Below are 27,460 nucleotides of genomic sequence, written 5' to 3' on the forward strand. Positions count from 1 at the left end.
ACACTAGTATGAATAATCAGTTTTGGCACAAGAGGTGCTTTGAGCTAGTGGCTTTGGATTAGTCCCTGTATTTCATCCCCACATTTTACAATTAATTATAGTGATCTGCTTCTAAGACTGATGCTTATGCAGGTGAAACTTGATATAGGGAACAACACTTTCAGTTAGGAATGTCAATTAAATTTCTATTCAGAATCAAAGAACCATTTTATACGTATGGGGAGGATATCTTTAGCAGGCTGGCCCCTCCTCCTCTGGGCATGTGGCAATTTGGCAAAGTCTAGGAAATTTAATGTCCATTTGTATATCAGCAGGAATGGAGACATATTGGATTGCAAAAGAGGAGTTTGGTGTGTAACATCTTACCTAATGAAGAAGCCAGTGGAGCTTTGAAAGCTTATAACAAGTATACTGAGCATTTTGGTTGGCCAATAAAAGTATCACTGTTCGGTGGATTTTTTTTAATTTACTAAATAGCCAACACAGTGACCCCTGCATATTTTCTGAATCATGGAGAGGTAGATAGACTGACAAAAGCATCATTGCAATCATCTCCAATTTTCTTTGCTTGTTAACAACCCCCAGGTCCAGAGTCTGGAGCAGCACAACCAAGTCTTGATCACCAGGTGGAACTTTCTAAAAGAACAGGACAACTCCCTTTCCGACTTGGACATCAAACTCCTCTATGACCAGTACATGAACAGACTGAGGCTTGAGACCCGCTCTATAGATAATGAGAAGGAACAGCTTGATGCAGAACTTGACGAAGTGTTGGATGCCATGGACACTGTTAGGAACAAGTAGGTCCCTTTTTCTTCTCCTTCTCCTTCTTCCTCTTCTTCTGGGTCTTTTGCAGGGTTGTTGGGCAGAATTATAAATCCCTTCTATCCTGGGAGACACAAAACAAACATTGGGGGTTACATGCAGGCTGTGGGCTGCATTTTTCCTATCACAGATTTAAGGCTTAAATCTATACTTTACATACCTTTATCTATCAAAACTGCCTTCTGTTGTGAGGAGGAGATTTTTTTTTCTAGATGTAGACTTTCTAAGCGTTTTTAAAATAAAATAAAACATAAAACATATTATCATGTGCTGGAGAAGATGGGATAGATATCTGGTTTCCATACAAAGAACAGGCCAGAAATGTCTTTCTCCAGCATCCAAACCAGCCTCCCTCTGCATAAAATGCATTGTTGAATAGCAAAAGGATTTGCAGGCATGATTGAACTGTTTGGTTTTCATTTAGTGTCCATTATGTCTGTATTCATTCATAAGTCTGTTGTATCCCATTTATGCATTGGTTTAAAACAAAACTTTGTGAAAGTTTGTAGTTTTGTTTCCAGTTTTTGGGCTGAGAACTGCATTGCAAAATTCAGAGAAAATTCCATGCCACAGTCTGAGGGATTGCAGTATTTCAATCTCCATATTATTCTGGGAAGTGAAAATTAGATCCCCTTGTTTTAAAATGCAAACCAAACAACCTTCTCCCCATAGCTGTGTGGTGTGGATGTGGGGTACCACAAGCAAAGCAATGACCCGAAAGCTGTCCCCTTGTACTGGTGCTGAGTGTCATATTTCACTAGCTCCTGTGAACTACTCCTAGGGATAACAATGCACAATATCAGTTTGCAAGTAAATGCATTCTTGATATTATGGCAACTGTTTGAAGAACTCAGTTCCATTCTAAAGGACCAAACAAACCCTCTAATTGTATACTTGGGCTAGAAAATTACACATTTTAACATCCTGTCAGTTTGTTGGCTGGATTTGTGGATGAGGTCTATCAACTCAAAAGCCAACGGACAAAAATTAGCCAAACAGGAAAGAAAAATGAGAAGCAAAAGGAACATAATGTGTTATTATGTGTAAAAGTTAATGTACCTACCCCTTCCATCTCATTCTTCAGTATGTTTCTTTTCATCCCTCTTCTTTCTCTAAGCACTTTCCTGGATTGTACACTAGACTAATACCAATCTCCAGTTAAGCCAAAAATTACCATCTCTGTTCTCCACCTACATACATTTTTTTTTTTTTTTTGCAAACTTCCTGGCACTAGAATTCTCTTTCACCAGCCATAACAGTTTTTTCTCTTTTTTCATTACTTCAGTAACTGACTACTAGGCCTAGATGATCTCAAGTAGAGTACCACTGAATCAGTTGTTGAATGGTGAATTAACACTTAATACAAATCCCATTGATTCAGGGAGCTTAGTCTGGCTGAGACTACCCACAAGATTCAGGCTATGAGACACACCTCCTCAGTCACTCATTCCTAGCCAATCTCTGTTATTCTTTTATTGTTGTTCTCTACTAAACCCTGTCTTAGCAGAGATACACACTAGCTAAGACAAATTTGAAACTCTCAGGCTGCTGCCACACAGCAGAATTAATACAGCTTGACACTGCTTTAATTGTTATGGTTACATCCTATGGAATCTTGGGATTTGTACTTTGTTGTAGCACCATAGCTCTCTGACAGAGAAGGCTAAATATCTCACAAAATTACAAATCCCAAAATTGCATAGCATTGCACCACAGCAGTTAAAGTGTTAAACTGCATTAATTCTGCAGTGTTGATGCAACCTCTGAATAATGTTCACAGAAAACAACAGTCATCAAGTAAAAGGTCTTTCATTCTTACATAATGATGACTTTTCCCAAGGTGGAGAAAAGCAACCTTAGAAGCAGAAGCAGACTATGGCCCTGTACAAACGGGCCCTTTAGCACGTCCTGGCGACGTGATAGGGTTGCCTCGGGGCGCCATTTCCAGATGCCCCACAACCCTAGGGCATCACCAGGACGTCACAGCTGTGTGTGCCGTCCAGATGGGCACACGTGGCAGCGACGTGCTCGCGCCGCTACAGGCAGTTTGCAGTGGCACTAAAAGAAGCGACTTTTCATTGCTTCTTTTCTTTCTGTGTAGCCGCACCACGCAATTTGGTAGCTGCAGCACGGTTACACAGAAACGAAAAGCGGCTCCCGGCTGCTTCTTTCTGACGGTCTGTATCCTGCATATGTTGGCAATAAATTTAATTGAGATTTCAAAATGTGTGAAATTTCTTTGTTTCAATGTTCTTTTTACCACAAAAACGGCAAAGTGCAGGTGATTAAATATCTGAATCCTCTAGATTCTCTTCCCAGCTGGAGTAGACCCACTGAATGAATGGGATTTACCTATATATTGATTCACCCTGGAACAGTTGATTCCATGGGTGTACTGTGGTTCAATCTAATGGATACAATATGATCTATGTCTAGAGATAGTTCTTAATGTGATTTTACCTTGTTCATTTTTCTGAGTGGCTAAAATTTCTCCCAGTTTTGGACAAACACTCTTCATTTAGGGATGCTAGAAACATTTGTAATTTTCCACTCCCAGTGTTAGAAATACATATTTGTCATTATGAACAATTATCCCAAATGTGCATCTCCTGTCTTATGTGTGTGTCAAATCTGCTACCTCTCTTTCTTTTAAAACACAATACAGGCTGCCCTCGGAATCTTTTATGACATTGGACATGGATCCACATAGACAATGTCAGCAAATGTCAGCAAAGAAAGAGCACAAGAAGCTTAAATCATTGGGCAAGTCCCTGGTGTAAATTATGTGTGAAAGTGTAAAATTATTTATAAACAAGCTGGCACATTTCTCTATCCCATGTTTCTGGTGGATGCCATGCACACATCGTTCTCAGTAAAGAATTCCAGCTGTTGTAGCTTGGAAGCAAGAGTCTGCTTCCACATGAATCACCTCTTAAATGCAAATCCTTGCTTCCAAAAACTCCTTTGCAAACATCCCCCTGGTCAAAAACACATGGCTGGGTTAATGGGCTTTCATCAGATCCCATCAGGACTGACAGGCCTCATGTTTGCTCCTCTGTCAAATTATGTCAGTACATAAAGTCCTCTTTCTTAGGTTAGTTGAAACCAGCAGGTATCAGGATGAGGTGCAAAAGAGGATTCAAGATCAGTGACTGAGACAGGCTGTAATTAAGCATAGCATGTGCGCCCTGGCTTCATGTCAAATATCCCAACCCAAAGGGCAGGAGAAACCAGATGAACCAACATTTCTACCATCATCTGTGCAATGGGACTTATGAAATAGGTAGCTCCCAGGATGGGGAGGAGGTTCTGTCAATACCCATTCTATGTTTGGAAGAGCTGTGTCTTCCCTAAACCACAGTCTGTTTCTGTTGGTTGGTTGTGTTACTGGTTCTGAGATCGGGGGCTTGAAATGATTGCCCTGTGATCTAAGGCTGTGACTTTGCCACTGCTTGTCACATGTTGAGGTATCAGTGTCCTTTTAAAAAAAGGAATATGACATACCATGGCACTGTCAACCAGTGTGAAATCTTTGGGTTGGCCAGCCTGCATATTAATACTGGCTTTCTGGATAAGAGTCATAACATCTACCCACTAAAAAGAAAAGAAAAGCAGTAGTAATTCTAATAAAGTCAATGCACACTTGTGGAAATAACAATACTGTTCTATTTTAAATGTTCAATTTCCTGGGGTCTGAAATAAAGAGGGGAGAGGCTCAAGGAAAACATGGGGGGGAGGTAATAGTTTGATAGTGACATTATTTAGATGCCCCGTAAAAAATGAGTGAACAAAGGCTGGGTCTTCCACAATAAATGACTGGTATGGAAGGAGGAAGGGCAGTTGCTGAGTGATACAGCACATCATTGTGAACAGAAGGTTCTTGGTTTAGTCCCTGGCATCTCCAGATACTTTAGGGGAAGAAACCCTGAAGAGATGCTGCTAGTCAGTATTGTAGATAATAGTGAACTACATGAACTGATGTGATGTAAGGCACTTTCCTCTGTTTCCATCTTGGCTTCCTCTATATATGTGTGTTAGGCTTTGTCAAAGTTATACGCATCTCTGATTCAAGACATTTGTGGCAGATGATGATAGCAATGGTTACTAAGAGTGATGACAATCACACTAGAACTCCAGAAGTGGAGGCTATATGTCTGAATACCAGTTGCTACAGAACTATGGGAGAAGCTTGTAGCTCATGAGGGCTTCCCAGAGCATTTGCTTGACCTTTGAGGGAAGCAAGATGCTGAACCCAGTCACCTGGGAATAAGCCAGTAGGATTTACTGAGACTTACTTCTACATAGACATGAGTAGGGCTATTAAAGACCTTTACAGCTGGCAGTCTAGAAAGGAACAAACAGCATTTCATGGTTCTGCCCAGAAAAATGAGTGGGAAAGAGGAGAGTAAAATATATCCAATTCCTTTTTAAGTGCCCACAAAAATAACATTCATGTTGTGTTGTAATATACAGCATCTGTACCCATCCAGCATGATACAGCATCCCTCTCATTCGAATTGTGCAGAGGCATGCTTTTTCTTTGTTATTTAGATGATACAAAAGGTGTTTGGCACTGCTATTAGTGCCATCCACTATGTTCAAAGCTTGCCTCAGGGGCCGATGTGGGGCCTACATGCCACCCAAGGCTACACCCCATGACTTCCTATAGAGAAAAAAAAATGGGCCATAAGCATCTTCATGGCTGCAGGCTTCCAGTGTCACAAAACCTGAGCTGTCTTAGCCCCATCCCATTTTCAGCACCTTAACAAACCTGTTTCCAACACCTACACTAATGAAACCTTTTCTGAGATCTTAAAATGAATGGGACACCACCCTATCCATCCAGATCTTTTAAACTTGGAATTGTTGGCATTGTTAAATATAGTTTACCATGCCTTAGCAGGGTTATTCTTAAACACTAACCAATACAAAAGAAAATACATCTCTGATATGTTTAAGATTTGCTCTAATAATTGCTTCTGTAGATTTTTGGTCTGCTATAAATTACACGTAAGGGGGAAAATGGGCTATATTACTTTACTTACTAAATAAGAACTGTTGGATTACATAATCTAGAAAAAAAACTACCTAGCACTATGCTGGGGACAGGTGATTTATTCCAGACCAAGTTTATTGACTTTTCTTGACCTTCATCTCCTACCTGATGTGGTAATAATTTAGTGATTAGTAACCAAGATCTGGATGCTTGCATTGGAAATGCTGTACAGAGAATGCTCACAACTTCCCAATATAACAAATATTCCAGTTTGATAGTTTTGGCCTGGTTTTTCATTCAGGCACTGATCATGTTAACAAGACGATGTATTCACCAATTTGCAGCTCACCATGATGCAACAGAAATGTTTCAAGTACAGCTCTCTAACAAATAGCTCAGATCACATTGGTGGATCTCATATGAGCTGCATCAGCAACCCCAGTCAGTGAGGATGCTGACAGAGTAGGTGGCATTCTAGATATCCTATGGTCAGAGTACATTCAGGCATTTTGATTTCATTTGCCAAACCAGTCACCAAATATCAGTTTTATTCACCAAAATCTACAGTTGGTAAATCTTTGAAAATTAATTCAGTAAATATGGCTTCAAATACATTTACTTATTGGTAAGCAAGGGTTGTTTTATTTATGCAGAGTGTATAAACTACACTTGTTCCTCCATATTCACTAGGGTTCAGGGCACAAGACCCCCGTAAATATGGAAAAACTGCAAATAACAAAAACGCCATGTTTTTACCTGAGAGGACACCTTTCTAGGAATCTCTAGGTCTTTCAGTGCAATTTTTGTTTAAAGTTGACCACAGAGTTACACTGGAGGACCTAGAGAGTCCTAGAGAGACCATGTTAATCAAATCTGTGAATAATCAAATCCGCAAATATGGAGGGATTATTGTAGTAACTTGGTCATTACATACCACAGTCAGCAATAGTCACAACTAGAACCAACCCACAGAATGAATTTTAAATGGCGAGGCGACTGGTAGACAAATCCCATTGATTCAATGGATCTACTTCTGTTGGGACTCCCAATAGCATTCAGGGCATTCTGTATAAAATGGAGTATAGAATATTTCTAATTCAACTATATAGGAAATTTAACCTGAAACAGTCACAGTATCATATCTATGCACAATACTTACTATGTACTTCACAACAAATATTCTTTATGCACAAGAACAGTGCCTGCATAAGTCAGCACATACTATGTATAAAACAACACTAAATATTTCTTATTAAACTCAGATATGATTTCTAAATTTGGAGGAGGCTGAAGAACAGGTCTGGCTGTTAAAGGGTCCATGCTGAGACTGGATGGAGGCAACCTTGACAATAAAATTAGACTGGTGCTGGGAGAGAAAGTCCTGAAATCCAACCACAAGTGCAGGCACCAAAATCAAACATAAATGCTAAAATGGGTAAAGAGAAGGAGTGTCTGATGGAACATGAAATTTTAGGTGCGACCAATGGGACACATGAGGAAGCACAGTGGAACTGCCGGATTTCCATGCCACAAACTGGGCTTTGGAGAAAGAAAATGGGGTGGAGCACTGGAAGGAAATTGCTTGCATTGTTGAGGCAGTGTAATGATGCGATTAGACGCCCACCACAGCAATTGAGTTTGGACTCAGCTCTTCTAGACTCACCCAATGCCATCATTCTTCTGCTCTTATTTCCCACATTATTATGTCTGACATTATTTTCCCTCCCACTCATTTTGGGAATTCTTCTGGATAGGGATATGTCTCTCATTATTGCATGCCTGTACAGCATCCAGGAAAATGGGTCCATTATGGGCCCATTAAGAATTATGATAATTCACAGATTAATGAGCAGATGGCACAGGTGTGGCTTTTGTGTGTGTTGATATGTAGGATCACTGGTTTTCTTTCCCAGATTAAGGAAGCAAATAGAGAACCTAAAATATATATACTGTTTAAGTGATACCTTCTGTCACTTCATTCATACCAATAATCTCCCCCTTTTCCTTAGATATGAGGAAGAAATAAACAAACGCACTGGAATGGAATTCACCTTCACAGTTCTGAAAAAGGTCGGTGAACATTTTAAGTTTATATTTATGCACAGGATTACCAGATCACCAGGAAGGACACATCACATGTAGATTTAAGTTAAAATCTTATATGGAATAGAAAGGCCCTTTGAATGTTTGGCCTAAATCACTTTTTTAATGTACTGGGCAAGTCACATGCTCTCAGCCTCAGGGGAAGGCAATGGCAAACCTCCACTGAACAAATTGTGCCAAGAAAACCCCATAATTAATTACTAGCTTGCCTCAGTTTGTTGATATAATGTAAACAATGAAAAAAAACATTTTTCTCTTCTTTTTTAACCAGAAAAAGGTAGTCAGAGGAAACCTTGTGTTTCCTGATCCCTCCAAATACAGGCTTGGGGGAGTTACATGAAGCTTCAGTTACACTTGGCCTGTTACAGTGTTTTCTTGGAAAAGAAGTGAGCTGGCATCCCATTCTGCCTTATTTGTAATAAGTTAAATAAATATGTAATTATTTGCTTCTAAACCTGGATTCAGCCATAAACAGGGACAGGAGAGGAGAGAAATGGGGAAAAGAGAGACTGAGAAGAGATAAATTTTTAGAAACACTGAAAAGCTTTCCTGAAACTTATGATGAGAAAGGTAAATTCAACTGAATTTTGAAACTCTGATATTTGGGGGTTTAGTTTTTTTTAAAGCATAGCATTGCTACAGTCAACCACGAATTCAACCATCCATGGCTTGAAAATATTTTTAACATATATAAATTCCAATAAGCAAACCTTGATTTTGGCATTTTATGTAAGGGACACCATTTTAATATGCCACTGTAATTAATGGTACTTGAGCATCCATCAATTTTGGTATCCATGGGGTTCTTGGAACCAGAGATATCAAGGACTCATCTTTTCTCCTGAAAACCTTAATCCATTGATTTACTTGCTCTTTGCATCTTTGGGCCTTCTTGAAAAACAAGTAAAATTTGGAATATGATGTTTAATCATCAGAGCATTTTTTATTTCTTGATGTTTCTAGGGAAAGGGGGCAAATAAATTACAGGGCAGCTGATTCTGAGACAATAGCCACAGTAATACAGTTTTAGAGGGGGAGTCCTGAATTTAGACTTTGTTGTTATTATTCATTGGAAAATGCGATTTCTTAAAACAAAACAATACCCCAGACACCCTGTAATTGTTGAGTATCACCTGGCACTCAGGCAACAGTGTCTGGGCCAAAACTGTGTAATTATAACCAAACTGTTTAAGATTGTCAAGACTGTCATAGTGTTTTATACGCAAAGAGAATTTTCCAGCATTTCCTGTTCTTAAAAGTATAATGCCACTCTTGTGCCTCTACAGAGTTGCTTCACTCCACCTTTGGAGGGATAGCCTTGAAAACGTAGTTGAAGGCTTTTGCTATGGGGACTTTGGGGATGAAACAGGTTGGGCATCAGAAATGTTCCCTGGGATGAGCGGTTGTTATGAATTGTACATTCCTTTTAAATGTGCTCATCCCCTGGTGAAACTTGCTTGCAAGAGCCTTTCTGTTTACTTTGCTGCTCCTGTTCAACAGTCTAATTTTTATATATCTATAATTAAAGGATGACTGTGTAGGATTGGCCAAACGTCCTTCCTTTTGCACTCCACCTAATTCCAAACAGAAATAAAGTATCAATAAAATAATGACTATGTTGTGCAAAATGGAGGGAAACTGAGAAGTAAACCCAAACTCAGAATGAAGACTCCCTAACATTTCTCACTTTTCCTACCCTTGCTCTACAAGCTCTCTAGCTATATTGAGCAATAATGCCACCTATACCAAAATGGGAACAGCACAACATTAACACAAGTGTTCCCACATGGTACACAACTTCCCCCTTATTTTGTGACTGAAAAGTGTAGTACCCTCCTACTGTAGTTCTCTTTTCCCTCTGGCCTTAATTCAGAACAGTACCATCCGGGTTGTTTTAAATCTCCCTAAATATTCACGTTTCATCCCACCATGGATCCTTTCACTGGTTACATTTGATCCAGGGCTTTTGGTTGTCAGACTTTGGGTTTTTATGTTTAGGGCACTGCACTCTACTCTCTCCCAGGACCTAGCAGCTTGAGAGCTAGCGTGGAGTAGCAGTTTGTGTGTTGGACTATAACTCTGTGGACCATGAAAACCCACTAGGTGACCTTAGGCAAGTCACACACTCTCAACCTCAGAAGGAGGCAAAGGCAACCCCCCCCCCGAACAAATCTTGTCAAGAAAACCCCATGATACACTTTCCTTAGGGTCACCATAAGACAGAAATGACTTGAAGGCACACAACAACAACAACCTGGCAGTTCAGTTAGCATGGTATGCATCATCTAGAAATTTAAGCTACAACAAAGGAATATTGTCTGTTCCACTGATATTAGGGTTGCCATAAATGAGGAGCTCCGAACCGGGACAAATGTAGGACAAGCCTTAAAAATGTAGGACCATTTTTTTTTAAAAGGTCCTACATTTTAAAACCTTGTCGTCCTCCTCCTTCCTGGCTTGGGAGGAAGCCTCAGCCTCCTCTCAGGCTGGGAAGGATGCAAGGGCTGCTCCTCATCGCGGCGATCACCGCGGTGGGAAGCAGCCTCCTCCCAGCCCCCACTCCCTTTCCCGGCCTCTGTGGAGGCTTGGGCCTCCATAGAGGCCGGGAAGGAGGGAGGAGAGCGCCCGCGATCGCCGTGATCGCCGCGATCGCGGGCGGCCCCCACTCCCTTTCCCGGCCTCTGTGAAGGCTTGGGCCTCCATAGGGGCCGGGAAGGAGGGAGAAGAGCGCCCGCGATCGCCGCGATCGTGGGCGGCCCCCACTCCCTTTCCCGGCCTCTGTGAAGGCTTGGGCCTCCATAGGGGCCGGGAAGGAGGGAGAAGAGCGCCTGCGATCGCCGCAATCGCCGTGATCGCGGGCGGCCCCCACTCCCTTTCCTGGCCTCTGTGAAGGCTTGGGCCTCCATAGGGGCCGGGAAGGAGGGAGGAGAGCGCCCGCGATCGCGGGCGGCCCCCACTCCCTTTCCCGGCCTCCTTTCCCGGGAAGGAGGGCCAGGGCCGCCTGTCATCGCGGCGATCGCCGCAGTGGCAAACGGCCTCCCCCTCCTTCCTGGCCTGGGAGGAAGCCTCGGCCTGCTCCCAGGCTGGGAAGGAGGCGGAGGCCGCCCCTCATCGCAGTGATTGCCGCGGTGGGAAGCGGCCGCTTCCTCCTCTCGGTCTGGGAGCAAGCCTCGGCCGGCTCCCAGGCCGGGAAGGAGGCGGAGGCCGCCCCTCATCGCGGTGATCGCCGCGGTGGGAAGCGGCCACCTCCTCCTCCTCCTCCCTGGCCTCGCTGGGGCCCGGGAGGGAGCGTCTCCGCGGCTGGAGCTCCAACCGCGGAGAGCCCTCCCAGGCCTCAGCAAGGCCTTGGAGCCGCCGCCACGGCTGAGGTGGCCGCGGCGGGCGGGGCCGTCCTGGTTTGGGCACCAAACCGGACCGGGACCGGGATGGCACCGCCCAAACCGGGATTGTCCGGCCCCCTGGCGGGATTTGGCAACCCTAACTGATATTCACAGTTCTGTAAGAACTGTGAGCCCTTTTCTGAATGTTGTAATTTTTTTGTACTATAAATTAAATAAACATTTAGACAGAGAAGGCTGCAAGCCTTTTAAGATTGGGCTCCGTATCTGTGATATGGTCTTTCATATGGAGGAAGATCTTACCTGTTTTTGTAAAGGTTTGAAAACCTTCCTCTTTATTTGCCAGATTAACCTGCTGAGTCAGGCCTGAGGTTGCTGAGATGGGTAGTGATTGCTGGGATTTCAGAGATTTTATGTGTATTTATACTGCTATGTTTTATTGTCTATGTCTCTGACTGTATATGTTTGATGTTCCACCCTTTGGTGGGAAGGACATTATAAGTAAGTGCTATTGTTGTTGTTGCTATTGTTACTGTTATTGGTTGGGTATCCCCTGAAATACTTGGGACCAGAAGTGTTCCAAATGTTGGATTTATTTATTTATTTATTTATTTATTTATTTATTTATTTATTTCAGATTTTGGAATACCTGTGTTTACATATAATTAATGACACAAGGTTGGAGAGAAACCGGAGATCTGTGAAATGGAAGGAGCATGGATTCCCATCATTTCACAGATCTTCACACCTTTCTCTTCCCACATCTCTCTCCAGCCTTGCAAATACAGTACTTGTGTTATAGCTCAAAAAGTTTTAGATTTTGGATTAATTTGGATTTAGGGATTCTGAATAAGAAATATTCAACCTGCATTGTTGTTGTCATTGCTTTTGTTGTTGTTAAGTGAAAACCACTGTCTCTTTTCATACTATGCAGGATCTGGACAATGGCTTCTTGCACAAAACTGAACTAGAAGCGAAACTGAGTGGACTTCAGGCTTGGGTGGAGTTAATGAAAAACATCCAGGAGCAGGTAAATTTTAAAAAATAAGTAAACCATAAAGTGGCTTGGATAAGGATCAAGCTACAGGAAATTTCTAGGATTCAGTTTTGTAAATAGCAAACAAACAGAGCCAGGAAACAAACCGATGTTTAAAAGTTTCCCGTAGATCTATCAACAATCAATAGTGCACATACAGTATAATATGTAATCCATACAATGTTATAGTAATAGATGTGCTTTCAAAGCAACTTTCTAGATTGACAAAATGCCTATTAAAAATGGCTACGCTTCCTGTACTCTGGTGAAACTTAGAATTAACCTGTGAAACTATGAAGGTTATCGCATGGGGGCAAAACCGTCCCCCGATGTGTTCTAACGAGCACGAGCGCGGGCGCGCACGGAGCATGATGGGAACCTGATGGGAACCAGAACGCTAGTTTACCGCACGGTGGAATGCCGCCGCTGCCGCCGGCGTTCCCATCGGGTTCCCGATGTGTTCCAGGAGGCGCCATTTCTGGGAACGCTTCCCATCACGCTCCGTGCGCGCCCGCGCTCGTGCTCGTTAGAACACATCGGGGGACGGTTTTGCCCCCATGTGATAACCTTCTTGCTGAGAAGCAAGGCCACTAATCTTTCCCAGTTGTGGGCCCTCTTATCATCAGCCAGCGTGCAGTTTCAGCTTCAAGTCACAATTATCTCCAGGAAGGAATTTTCCAGCCCCCACTCTGCCCTTATCATCCTCATCATACTTGCTCCACATGCATAGTCAGACTGTGACCTTTGCAGAATTCAAAATGTTGGCAACTGGAGTGCTTCAGCACTGCCCTTCCTGTCGGTTTTATAGAGAGATAAACCCAGCCTTGGCCAATTCTCTTGAAATTCCCTTGTCTTTAAAATGCCAGCAGCAAGAAACACTCTCTGGTTGGTGTTCTAGGAATCCAAGGACAGACTTTCTGCCAAGCTATTTCTGCCTTCTGCTTTCTGCCCCCTCTGAAAATTTGCCCCTTAAACCAGTGCTTTCTGAAATGAAAGCCCTTGCCCAACTCCTTCCCCATGTCCAGAATAGGTTCATGAGTCCAGCCCCATCTTGGAATATAAGATGACGTTAAACTATTTGAGTTTCCCTGACCCATCAGGAGACCAGATCCCTGGAGTCAAATCAAGGCAGAGAGAGGCTCCTGGAAGACTGGACAACCACTGGTCTTTGGAGTGCTTGTCTGGCCTTCCTTTAGGGCAGCAGTAGGTAACCTGTGGCCCGCGGGCCGGATGCGGCCCGGCAAGGCCTTGGGACCGGCCCCAGCCCGGTCCTGCTGCCGATTGCCGCCGGGGCCTTTGGCATCTCGCGCGAGGGGCATGGTGGGGCAATTGTCTATAGAAGCCTCAGAAACATGTATTTAGCTTAACATTTTTTTAAAAATCAGCAATTTTTTTTGCGTGTCCCTCATTTTTTATTTAAAAAGTGCCCTCCATTTGGAAATTTTGTCATACATTTGTCCCGGTTTATTTATTTAATTAATTTTTTAAAAATTATTTAATTATTTATTTTTTGACTTCGGCCCCCCAGTTGTCTGAGGGACAGCAACCTGGCCCCCGGCTCAAAAGGGTTGCCTACCCCTGCTTTAGGGTTTCTCACTCTCATTGCTCCCATTGCATGGATAGTGTTCCTTGGGGACTTCACTCTTATTATTACACAAATGGAAGTGCCGATTAATTATGATAGTTGCTGACAGAATGAGTCTGTTGCCATCTCTCCTTCTTGTTTGAAAGGCTTGGGCCACGTGGAAGAGGCTATAATGCTCCTTTAGGTAATAGATGGCGCCTGGTTGCCCATGGAACACCCATTATTTTTTATAGCCTCTTCTCCTTCCCCATGCCTCAGGGTATCTTGTATTTCCCTGTGATTCTACTTTTTTCATTTAGGCCATCTTCCAGTTTGCAAAGCATAATAATAATGCCCTTTTTGCCTCTAGCTGTATGCAGACGTCCAGTGAAGGTTAAAGCTTAAGCATAAAGAAACTATCCAATGCAATGACTAAGCCAGGGAAGGGGGTGAGACACCTTCAGCCCTGCAGATACTGGGGCCAATAACTCCCATCAGCCACACCCACCATAGCCAATGGCAAGAGATGGTAGAACCTGCACTCCAGAATATCTGGAAGGCCAAATGATTCATGTGTCTGTGGTAAACATTCCTGTATATACTCAAAATTTGGATATACATAACCATATACACTGGTGATAAGGGGATAAGTCTAGTAATGGTTTCCCTTACCCAAGTCTGAATGCTGTCTGTCTTCTGTCTGTCTGTCTGTCTTTTTTTCTATGAAGTCAAAGGCTTTCACAGCAGGTGTCTGTATGGGAGATTTGGGGAGCTGGAGTCCAAAAAGTAACTAGTAGCAAAATAAACAGTGGTGTGATAATGGAAAGCATTGATTGTGTAATGAAGAGTATGGTTTCTTTGGGTTCAAGGCAATCCCAAATTCAAAAAGGAATTGAGGACAAATTTGAGGACAGATTCAGGAGATGTTGAAACTGAAGTGAGGCAAGCATCTGAAGCAAAATGAATGCAAATCTTTACAGTTTAGCAATTTGAATTAGGAGGGACATAGAAACACAGACAGGATCTGTCCAAAAGTTGATATGCTCGCCTGCCCACCTCCCTAGCTCTCCATAAAAGGCAAATATGGAAAGGCAGGGGAGAGCACAGGAGAGGTCTTACAGTTCTGTGACTGACAGGTCAATCTTCTAATCACAATGAATGTTTTTAGCAGTGTTCCCCAATCACAAAGCTTTTGTATAGATGTTTTGAGTTAATGTATCATAGGCCAACTATAGTATTCAGTCCTCAGGAGCAGGAGGTTTGTGGAACCTGTGAGAATGTAGCACTGAGTGCTTGCTTGCAAAACCACGGGCTCTCAATATTTTCTGCAAATGCCCCTGTGCAGTCCATAGCCATCATCTACCTCATCCTTTCCTGGTTTCTGTAATTTTGATGACTAGGTTGAAAACAAATTTAAGTTTTGAATCAGTTTTTTTATTCATTGTAATTCCTAGCCCCTTCAGTAATCCTTCTAAAATATTGCAACATGGACAGTGAGCAGGGTTCCTAGTACTTCAGTGCACATAGATTAATGCTCTTTCTTGTATAGAAATGTTCCTTGAATAGAGAAACCCCTATAGCGTATGTCATTTTCTCATGCAAATTGCTGAAAATCACAACAAGCATGGGGAGGGGGAATAGGCAAGAGAAAATGGGTCACTCCGCTGCCTCCAATTTCAATAGTTCCCTTCCACTAAAAATGCTGTATCTATCCCAACTTGGCAAGAATAATCTCCGTAATCCTTTGTCATCCCACTCTGTCAACTGCTTTTAAAATGCCCCAGTTTTTCTCTCTTCTCAGATTACTTGAATTGCTGAAAACTAAGTTCAAGGTGCAAAACTAATTTGCACTCAACTCAGCAGTGGGAAGGGAGAGGAGGGAGTGGAATCTTGCATTTCCCAGTTGTCCCAGGCAAAGCAAAGTGCTGCAGCCTTTTATCTGTTTAAACTCACTAATAACATTTGGCATCTTGACCACACTCTTATGTTGTTTGGTCATGCTGTACCAGTTTTCATCTGTAAAATGTTTGATTCTTCTGAAAGTTTTGCAAATTTCTTATCTAGCATCACTCTGGTTAAGACTCCTGACAGTTGCCCACAAAGAACCTAAGGACTTAAGCTCCAAATGGAAATAGCTGCTCTTGTACAAAGATGCATGCAGCTGGCATTATGAAACTTGTTAGGCTTGATCTTCTAAAAGGGGGCAATTATCCTTGTATCTTTTATGAAAATCTACTAAGATTTCTTTTTTTAAAAAAAATACCATTGTTGGCAGTTTTTTTATTTATATGTATATAAGTATAAGTGTGAAAACAAACAGCACAAACCCCCATGCACATATTTGTCTGAAATGTGTAATGTGCCGTCCCTTCCTAAGGGGCAAGGAAGCATTGTGTCACAAGAAGGAAACCAGTTAACTAATGAATGTTCTTGTGAGGCCAGAACTCTCTCCTTGTAAGGAGACTATCCACTCATCTGTCCTTGATTTACTGCTCTGCCCATGCCTTCTTCTAGTAGTCTATCTCTGCTGCTGGTGAATATTTTTTTTGTCTTGTTTCTTCAATTGATCACTGAATTACTTCCAACATAAAACACACAGCTTACCTGTCCTCAGAGGAGGCTGCCTGTTATTCCTTTATGTAATTTACTGCTCCCTGCCTACCTTCTACCCTTTAGGAGAAGGCACACTAAGAACAATGAACTATCCAAAACTCAAATGTTGGAGCTTTTGGGGGGTGGGTCATTTTTACAATCCAAATAAAGCCCTTCTGTTGTAACAATGAAGCACACCTTCAGTTCTGCTTTGGAAAAAAGCGCCTTGGCTATCAAAATGTGCTTTAGGAGTGTGGGAGTGCTTTAACTGGTATATCTTCTCTTGGTGTAAGGTTGTGCCAGCTTATAAATTGACAGTACTTGTCTTTCATGGTTTGCCTCCTTATCTACAGATCCCCTGCCCCCTCCATCCCTACCACACACATCCACACCCCTCCACTTTGAGCTAGTTTGCGATGAGCTTAGCATTATTGACTTTGGCACCATTCTGCATTTTTTTCACCCACTCTTTCAGCACAGAAGTAATAATTTGCTGCCTCTTTTCAGCATTATCTTTTCCTCACATTGGAATTATGATCACGAGGCTCAAAAATGGGTACACTGAGACATCAGCTTCGTGAACCCAACACTTCCTGGCCATTCCCAAGTCTCTGCAAATCTGCCTCGGTTTGTCCCTCTAAAGTATTGGTCAACTGAAATTTGGCTTGTCCTGCTCCCTATAAAAATGGATACCTTAATTGCTGCAGGGTTAACATATCCCACTTGCCAGTCTCTGTGAATGCCTCAAAATTATGCACATGTATCCACATGCACCTCTGTGTAGTGATCCCTGAAGGTTTTTTAACTTGTTTAAATGCAAGGGCTCTGCCTGTTTACCCAGTGTTGAAGTGCCAATGGAGGAGATAATAAGTCGCACACTTGATTTGGTGGCAAACAGCTTTTTACTGCTGATGGATAAACTGTGCATTGTAGCTCCAGCCTTTGTCCCTTGGCAGTCAGGCAAGAGTGAGTCGAAAGAAGCTGTTAATACTTCCTGTGGAAACAGTTTTAAATTGTTTCATGAAGGTGGAGCATGGGGCAGACTGAGGAGAGGGTGAAAAGGGAAAGAAACAAAAACACAATTCACAAAGACATCAGTTGATGAAAGGTAGAAAAATAAGACAATGGACTGATTTTTCTGTTTTAATGCTGAGGAGTAACACCACTTAAATCAGGCATGGATGGAAAAAGGCACTGAGTGAAGAAGTACAGAGTTAGTCAAACACCCAAAAGGTGATTAGGCTTTGGAATCTGTCCAGTTATATCTTACCTGTTCCACATTGTGTTTGTGTGTGCGCGCACTTTGTTTTTTGGGGTTTTTTCACTCGTGATTCTTTTGAAAGTCATTGAGTTGAATCCACCTTTGTTAGAAGCGATCAGGGAGCCCTTCCTCTGCATCCTGACATCAATCACCACATGGGTATGTGCCAAAGGTCATGAAGCTGCTGCTTGTTACAAACGAAAAGGAAAAGGAGAATGAAGATAGAAAACACAAGTGGTGGGGACAGGAAAAGGCAGATCAAACTGCTGTCCAAACTCAAGCTCTGGTTACAGTTTGGAAGCGGTACTAGAAATATGGGAAGAGGTAGATGGGAAGGCCAGTGATTCACCTTCACTTTTGCAGTAAACAGCAGAATAGAGACAGGGTTGAGGAAGGATTCAGATGGATTAATTAGTCTCCTGTTCAGAATTAAATGTCTTGAGTTTGATGAATGAGGGGAGAAGGTGTGTGACTGACAGAGAGTGCATGGAGCAGTCAGAGATGCTGATAAGGGAGCAAAGACTTGGAGAAACAAGAAACTTTATCACACTGGGCTCTAGGCAGGGATGAGAACAGGACAAAAGGAGCCTGCCCTTCCGTTCCCAATCTGTCCCCAGAGGAGGAGATTTTTGAGAACTGTTTTGAGAATGGAACAGAACGAGTGAGGGACTCTGCATGCAGTAAAATGCGCCCCCCACTCATTCTACACTCATTCCTGGCCCCTTCTGTTCCAGTCTCATCCCTGCCTAGAGCCCGTGGTACGATGGAGCCCTGGTGGCGCAGTGGTTAAATGCCTGTACTGCAGCCATTCACTCAAAACCACAAGGTTGCGAGTTCAAGACCAGCAAAAGGGCCCAAGCTTGACTCAGGCTTGCATCCTTCCGAGGTCGCTAAAATGAGTACCCAGACTGTTGGGGGCAAATTAGCTTACTTGCTAATTAGCTTACTTGCTGTTCACCGCTATGATCTTTGGAATAGCGGTATATAAATAAAACAAATTATTAATTAATTATTATAAAGTTCAAGCTAAAGTCTTTGTTATAGTAACCCCATTTTAAGATTTGTGGCTTTCTGCTAAATTTGTTGCTCACTGCTTGTAGTTTTTCTAGTACTTAGATCTTTTATTGGACTGAACAAGTAACTGCATGTCTCCTTTAATAATTCATAAAGGACAGCAAATATCTATTCCCACCAATTGTTTTTGTTTTCATGGGTCCACAGACATTACTGCAAATTAATTTTAGAGGGTGCTATGACTCCCTCTTAAATGTTGTTTAATAATAATAATAATTTGTTTTATTTATATACCGCTATTCCAAAGATCATAGCGGTGAACAGCAAGTAAGCTAATTAGCAAGTAAGCTAATTTGCCCCCAACAATCTGGGTACTCATTTTAGCGACCTCGGAAGGATGCAAGCCTGAGTCGAGCTTGGGCCCTTTTGCTGGTCTTGAACTCGCAACCTTGTGGTTTAGATGTTATTGGAGAAATCTGTTTGATAAACTTGTGTATATGTGGGATTTTTAAATGGTAATTAATTTTTAAAGAACACAGCTATGAGAACTAGGTTGCGAATGTGTAGAGGAATATACAGGGATATAATCTTTTCCACAATGGAAATGAATCTCAGCATCCTTTGACAAAAGAGAAAAACATAGACTGCATTGAGGGGGATGGTTTCTCCTTCCTTTGGGGGGGGGGGGGGTCTTTAAACAGAGGTTGGATGCCTACATCTTAGAAATGCTTGAATATCAGAATTCCTGCACTAGACTAGATGGCCCTTGAGGTACCTCCAGCTCTGTGGTTAATTGATTATCCATCTAGGTTACTCTTGGCTTTACCTGGCTATGACTAGAATGTCTCACCCAGCTAGTAAAAGAAATATGAAGTAGGGCATTTCTTGTTTCAGATCTTACTTCTTCAGCTACAAACTCACTAGCCCACCCCTTAATTCAGAACTTGACTGCTGTAGAAATTATTGAGGCAATGGATATTAAAGGGCTAATTGTTATTACACCAAGGTACTGGTGCTAAGCTGCAAGCTGTAACTCAACTACTGTATTTTTCCTGTTTATCTAGGAACTTGAGGAAGTGATGTCACAAGTTAAGGATGTCTCAGTTGTGCTGGGGATCGACAACAACAGATACAACCCTGATCCACAGAGGATTGTGGAAGATGTGAGAGCTCAGTATGAAACCTTGGCTATCAGGAGCTGGGAAGAATTAGAGACACTCACCAGAAGCAAGGTATGCACCTACTTGGCACCAAGGAATGTACCAACAACCCCCTTGCAAGGTGAATGTTAATCATGATGGAAGGCTGCATAGGATATCACAGTTGCATAAAGAGAGTGGAGTAAGGGTGATACACATGAATAATGTGTGGGGCATTTGATTTTTGTGAATTCCCATAGGGACTGACTAATGATCTCCCCAACTAATGTGTGGATCTGCACAAAGTTATCTTCCAGCTCAAACACTGCCTTAAAAAACCCAAACAGCCAGAAATTGCCTTTAAAGGGTGCCTTTTAAAAATAACTAGAAACTGTTACTTGCTACATCAGCAAATTAACTTTGTCCCATTTTCATGGATTTTGAAAGGTTGTGTTTCTTACCAAGAAACATAATATGTTGCAACATTACTTGTAACTTGTTACTTTCCAACTTTGAGAAATTGCAGCCACATGGTCCTATCATACCATCGTAGACCAGCAGTTCTCAAACATTGGGGCAGGACCCAGGATGTGTGTGAGAGAGTTTTTCGGGAATCTCTGGTCCATCCTCCTTTTCTTCCTCTTCCCAAATTTTTTTATGTTTAAAATTTACACATACATTGAGTTAAATATTGAATTTACTCAAATAAAACAACAGTGGACCCTTGTATCTGCTGGGGTTTGGTTCCAGGAACTTCCGTGAATAACAAAATCCGTGTATGCTCAAGTCCCATTAAATACAATGGCATAGCAAAATTGTGTCCCTTATATAAATGGGAAAATTAAGGTTTAATACTTGAAATTTATACTTTTTTGGATGCTTGAATCCATGTATAAAAAATCCATTTATAAGGAGGGCCAACTGTATTCTAATTTGAATGATGTTATTTCCTTATAAATGTTAAAATACGAATAAACATGAAAGTGCAAATGAAAATATGCACAATCGATAAATAAAATATTGTTATTTACATTCTACTCCAAGTTGGGGGGGGGGGTGACCTTCACATATAGATGTAAAGGGGGAGGTCCAAAGGGTCAAAATGTTTTGTTTATCAGTGCTATAGACCAAGCTTTAAAGGTACTATCCAAGGTATTGACCCCCATCTTCCTAAATAGATTCAGGAGTTATTTAGATGGTGTAAATAATCCTGCTAGAATGTGGGTTGTGTCTGTGTTGTTCACATGCATAACATTTGGAGGGGGTCGCAATCCACCTTCCACAAAACCCAGGATAATCAATCTGGAGAGGGGGAGTAGATTTCCTGAAAGATTTGCATCATCTGCTAGGTCAATAATTGATACGGATATACCTGGGATAAAACAGTATAAAACTCTGCATGTCCTGAATGTGTTTCAAATACATTCGCATCATCAACTCCATCTTTATTTGCAGTGTTGACACATGTGAGCAACTGAACTCACAGAGATGTGCATAGATCTGGTTCTGATTTTTTTTTAAATAGTGTGGACAACAAATCAGGAATGTGTGAGTGGGATTATCCACATAGGGCCAAAACAGACTGCAGAAATAATCCATTTTGAGATCATTTTAATGGCCCTGGCTCAATGCCAGGGAATTCTGGGAATTGTAGTTTTGTGAGACATTGCACCTTCTCTGTTAGAGAGCTCTGTTGCCACAACAAACTACAGTTCCCAAAATTCCCTAGCACTGAGGCAGTTAAAGTGGTCTCAAAATGGATTATTTCTGCAGTCTGTTTTGGCCCATAGTCACATTGCAAAACAAAACATGTGAATAACCCCTCAGCACTTTAGATAACTCCACTGACATTCAAATTAAAACCTGGAGACATCATCTTACTAACATGGAATCCACCAGCTACCACTGATATTCAGATAAAAGTATACAAGGGAAATAATGGCAAAAAGAGAAATGTAAAGTCAGGGACAGGCCACATGAAGTTCCTTATTCATTTGCCAAATGGCTCATAAAGGTGGAATTTCATCTCAAGGAAGTAACTGGCATCTGTAATTTTACATGAAAAGGAAGATGTATATCAAACAGGCTGAAGAAGCACAAAGTTGGGGAACAAGGGAAGTAAGTAAGTATGGTTAGGGGTGAATTATTATGAACCAATAGAAGACAGATTAACATTCTGCAGGGAAGGAGCAGTGGTCCCATCTTATTCACAAATTTAACTCTGTATGATCTGTGTATATTAAATCCTGTTGCCTAAGACTGGTTAGAGACAGAGAAAACTTTACATTAAAATCTATTTCTCTATTTATTAATTATTACAATCATGGTTGCAGGGTGTTGTTGTTTTTTCAAAAACGTGACTATTTGGGGGCTCTGTATCCCTTGATTCCATTTTTTTTTTTTTTTAATTTTGCTGGGAAGAATGTAATGTCCTCTTAATCCTTTCTGCAGCTGAATGAAAGAGAAGTGCTTTCAGTTAAGTATGGAGACCATCTCCTTCATGACCGGAGGGTGATTGCTGAGTTAAACATACAGATCCAGAAAATGAGGTCCTGCATTGTGTCCTTGAAAAGTCAGGTAAGGCATGGCTGGTGGCAGACTCAAAGAGTAGCTGGAGGGTTCAGAAAAAAATATGCCAGACCAAGATTTCAAATAGAAGTTGTGTTAACCTTCTTCAAAGATGAAACTGCAAACTCTTTACTATTTTCAAAATGTCACTGGGAATTTTTCGTGACTTGTCCTAGCACTTCACTAGCACTTGCTGCCATGTGCCTTCAAGTCATTTCCAACTTATTTTGATCCTAAGGTGACCCTATCACAGGGTTTCGGGAGGCTGAGAATGTGTGATTTGCCCAAGATCACACAGTGGCAGAGCAGGGAATTTAACCCTTATCTCCAGAGTTGTAATCCAGTGTTCAAGCCACTTTACAACAGTGGCTTTGGTTTCTTGGTAGTAATCAGAATTGACTTGGACAAAAAAATTAGATACAGGGGCTGCCATGCCTTGACCTGTCAAAATTAATCATGCAATTATTCTGTGCATGGCTAGCTGGATGTTACAGTAGCATGTCTACCATAGTGAAGATGGTGTACCAAACAGGGATGTGTTGCTGTTGACAATAGTCATATGAGAGGGTTTACAGCTCAGAGCTCATGCGTTGCACTCAGAACATCCCAGCTATTCTAAAAGGTCTTGCATAAATGCATTCTCAGGGGGAAAAAACAATCTGCTAAGCAAAGAAAATCAAAGGATTCCTCATAGGAATTAATAGTTACACTAGAGCAAGGATTGATAAAGCTCAGGGCTACATGTGGCCTCTAAGTCTGTTTTTGTGGCTCCTGATCCCCCTGACCCACTTTGCTACATTTTTTTCTGGCAAAAAAGGAAAGATGAATTGCCTTTCTAGGAAGCCTCTTGGAGTTGCCCTTCATCATTTCAATTGATAACAGGGGCAATATTTAACTTTTAAAAACTAGGTGGTTTTTTTCAACCCCAGCATGGATTTCCATCAGTGTTCCCCCACTCCAGATTCATTTTATTTTATTTTGAATTTTGTACAGTCTCTGCTTTTCTCATGAAGTGCCACAGGAAAAAAAAATGGCCCCAGACCCACCATAGTTACCCAGAAAACAGTCCTACCCAAGAGTCAGAAAGTAGCATTTGTCAGGTTAATTTTGGTAAACTGCCTGGCATGGCATGGTTGCTGATTTCATGCAGAAGTTTTACAGTTCTCTTTTTATTATGAACACAGCAATGCAGCTTGTGGGTTTTATAGCCCTTGCTTCTCCAAGTTAACAGATTTCACAATGTATGTTTTAAAGATTATTTCTGGAAATAATCCAGTTTTTTATTCATTTATTTAAAGTATTTCTGTATCACCTCCCAGCCCACAAGGGTTCCTGAAGTGATAAACAAACAAACAAACAAAAAACAATTAAAGCAATACAAAGATAAAAATATATTAAAAATAAATTAAATATTCTTTAAAAACTCCTTTAAAAAATCTAAAACAATCCTAGAATCCAATTTTGAAACATTTAAATCAGTGATTTCAAATATGGAATACCTTGCAGAACAGCACTGTTTTGGCTGCCAACTGAAAGCATAAAAGAGATGGGGCCAGCCTAAATTCTCAGAGTGGGGATTTCCACGATTGAGGTACTGCTACAGAGAAAGCCCTGTTATATGTACCCATCAATCTAAGTTCATGAGATGTTGACACATGCAATAGGGTCTCCTATGAAAATCTCAGATTTCTGGCAGGCACATATGGGAGGAAGAGAAGGTATTTCAGATATCTTGGTCTGAAGTCCTTTAGGGCATTGTAAGTCAACATCAGCACCTTGAATGGAGCTCAGAAGCAAATTGGAAACCAGTGCAGTTCTTGCAAAACCAGTGATATACAGTCTCTAAAATGCACACCTGACACCAGTCCGGAGGCTGCATTTTGCACTTGCTGCAGCTTATGAACATTTTTTGAGGGCAGTCCCACATCAATTGCATTACCAGTAGTCTAATCGAAAAGTAACTAAGGCATGAACCACTGCTGGGCAAAGTTGCTCCTGGCCACCGCAGCAAGGGCCTGTACAAATGGGCGCTTTGCGCCAGCCTATGCCCAAACTAGGATTGCACGGGGGTGAGTATTTACATGCTCAACAACCCTACCATGCACCCTAGCCACCATCATGGTGCACACCCATCCATACGGGCCACGCAATTATGATGTCCGTGCAACACAGCACCCAAACAGTGCCACATGGCACGGATGTCATCATGTCATGCGAGCACACTAGTGGCACCACATGCTCAGCCTAAAAAGAACCCACCAGGGAGCAGGTTCTTTTCAGGCCTCCCGGAGGCTGCAGTGTTTGGTTTCCGTCCGGGGCAGAATTTCCATCCGGGGCATCTCGTTGCCCCTTTCTGCCAATCTATCCAGCCGCCAACATGGCTTTCTAGGTGCAGTGCTGGGTCCAAGAACACCCCAAGATACAAACCTGATATTTCAGAGGGAGAGCAATCCCATCTAGAGCAGGCTGTGATCCCAATCCCAGCTTGGTTTTCCTACTGACAAGCAGGACTTCTGTCTTGCCTGGATTAAGCCTCAGTCTATTTGCTTACATCCAGTCCTTTACTGCATTGAGACAATGATTCAGTGCTATCATAGCCTCTTTGCATCTGTTGTAAAGGAGAAATATCATCAGAAATCAACAGAATACAGATGGCACCCATCCCCAAAGATCCAGATAATCTCTTCCAATGGCTTCATGTAGATGTTGAGCAGCACAGGGAATAATATTGATCTCTGTGGAACCCCACAAGCTAATGGCTAAAAGGGGTGAACAACAGTTTCCCAACACCACCCTCTGAAAACATTCAGCCAGGAAAAAATGGAAGCATTGCAAGCAATGTCCCTAAGTTCCATATCAGCCAAAAAACCCAGAAGGATACTATGGTCAGTGGTATCAAATACCATTGAAACCTTGGGGAGAACAAATAGGGACTCACTCCTTCTGTCCACGAAGGTAACCAAGGCTGTTTCTATCTCATAACCAAATCTGAACCCAGATTGGAATGGGTCCAGATAATCTATTTCAACCAAACAAGGCCTGGAATTGTCACCACTCACTCTAGGATCTTATAAAATGACTGAGTTGATGGAGAAAAGAAAGCTCAACAGACACAGAAATAGGCATTTCTCTTCCTCTGACCATCTCTGCTCTCTCTCTCTCTCTCTCTCTCTCTCTCTCTCTCTCTCGGGAAACATGTCACAAGTCTACATCTTGCTTCTGCAAAACTACGTACTCATATTTCCAAAGTGAGTCCCTCTCTGATTTCTTCATCCAGACTTTTACCCGAGTCGAATGTGAAGCAGTGAGGAAAAGAGGAAAGAAGAGTACCAAACCATGCTGTCACTCAATTTCCATGTTGCCTTCTCTCCTCTGTAGTGTCTGCGCCTGGAGGACAACATCAAAGATGTTGGTGTACAAGGTGAAACTGCCCTCAATGATGCCAAAGCTAAATTGGCAAAACTGGAGGAAGCCCTTCACAGTGCTAAGCAAGACTTGGCTCAGCTGGTTAAGGAGTATCAAGAGCTTATGAATATCAAACTGGCCTTGGACATTGAGATTCTCACCTATAGGAAGCTGATGGAAGGTGAAGAAATCAGGTGAGAAAACTGTTTTGGAGCCTCTGCATGTGTGAACTAAACAGATGCCAGAGCTGAAACCCTTAGCCTAACAAAAAACTAGATAAGTGGAGATTTCAGTGCATATGCAAGGTTTTAGATGTACAGAGGTGACTGCACATACGTGAAGCATTGATGCATAGACAGCTACTGTATGTGCATAAGTGAAGCCTACATATGCCGAGGCCTGCCCTTCTCCTATTACAGGCATCCAGACTGAACAAATAGACATGGGGATGGATGTGGGGGAGATGAGCCAAGGAACCATGGGGCCTTCATGGGTGACCCTTTTGTTCACATGGAGCCCCTTCACATAATTAACATTGGGAAAGTTTTTCTAGTTTGGAATCTCAGCATTCTGTCAGTAAAGAGCCCTGGTGGCACAGTGGTTAAATGCTTATACTGCAGCCACTCACTCACAAACCACAAGGTTGCGAGTTCAATCCCAACAAAAGGGCTCAAGCTCAACTCAGGCTTGCATCCTTTCGAGGTCACTAAAATGAGTACTCAGATTGTTGGGGGCAATTAGCTTACACTTTGTAAACCGCTTAGGGAGTGCTTAAGTGCACTGATAAGCGGTATAGAAATGTACTTGCTATTGCTATTGCTACTCTGAATATTCAGCAGGGCAAAAGAGTCTTGCTGGTTTATTGTCGCTACCTGTTCTCTGTTGTGGTGGTGGTTATTGCTGTTGGCAAGATTTGTTTAGATGGTGTTTGCTTTTGCCTCCCTCTGAGGCTGAGAGAGTGTAACATGCCCAAAGTCACCCAGTGGGTTTCCATGGCTGAGCAGGAATTTGAACCCTGGTGGCATATTCTTTGGGGGAGGAAAAAAGAAGAAGGCCTGATGAAAAGTGGCTTATTTATAATTAACAGATACAACTAGATAGGTAGGGAGGGTGGGGAGGAGAGAGAAAGAAGGAGTTGGCTCCTTTTATTTCTCCCAAAGAGAATATGATAAGTCAGGCCTTCTGGTTCAGAATGGGAGTCCTCAGGATACTACCAGCAATCTCAAGGCAAACTCCAGATTTCAGGTTATTACCCTAACTGCTGAACTATTATTTTTTTTTCTTAAGAATCACATCTTGTTCCACAGCTCAGCTCATTTAAGTTGTTTTTCCTATCCTCGCAGCATGGAATCTCCACCACCCGCTGTCATTAGCAGAATCTACCCCACTCCAAAGCTATGTAAGTTTAATTTGGTTTTCTGTTCATTAGATTATCTAAAAAGCTCTTCATATTAAAGAATGCCCTGCACTAGACTAGATCCCACTGAAAAGGTGAATTAACCCAATTGTAGAAGCAAATAGTAGTTCTAATGGGGAGACTGGGGGAGATCATTTTCAATCAAATACTCAGATGGAATGGCCTTTAAATGGGGAACACTAAGATGAAAAACATGGATTCT

The 27,460-nt window shown here is 42.0% G+C and overlaps 1 protein-coding gene across 4 annotated transcripts in view; it reads left to right on the forward strand.

The window, feature by feature from the left end:
• LOC149322622 (uncharacterized) overlaps positions 1-27,460 on the forward strand; it is a 48,419-nt gene that overhangs the window by 15,174 nt on the left and 5,785 nt on the right. For all 4 annotated transcript variants that reach the window (XM_089508736.1, XM_089508745.1, XM_089508755.1 and 1 more), the window contains exons 2-8: positions 586-800; positions 7,831-7,891; positions 12,197-12,292; positions 19,794-19,961; positions 22,320-22,445; positions 25,815-26,035; positions 27,185-27,240. In XM_089508736.1, coding sequence (XP_089364862.1) covers positions 586-800; positions 7,831-7,891; positions 12,197-12,292; positions 19,794-19,961; positions 22,320-22,445; positions 25,815-26,035; positions 27,185-27,240 — 943 coding nt within the window. The remainder of the gene's footprint in view (positions 1-585; positions 801-7,830; positions 7,892-12,196; positions 12,293-19,793; positions 19,962-22,319; positions 22,446-25,814; positions 26,036-27,184; positions 27,241-27,460) is intronic.

The sequence above is a fragment of the Sceloporus occidentalis genome, unplaced genomic scaffold (genome assembly GCF_023333645.1).
Source record: "Sceloporus occidentalis isolate IW3139 unplaced genomic scaffold, rSceOcc1.0.p SCAF_1, whole genome shotgun sequence".
NCBI lineage: Eukaryota > Metazoa > Chordata > Lepidosauria > Squamata > Phrynosomatidae > Sceloporus > Sceloporus occidentalis.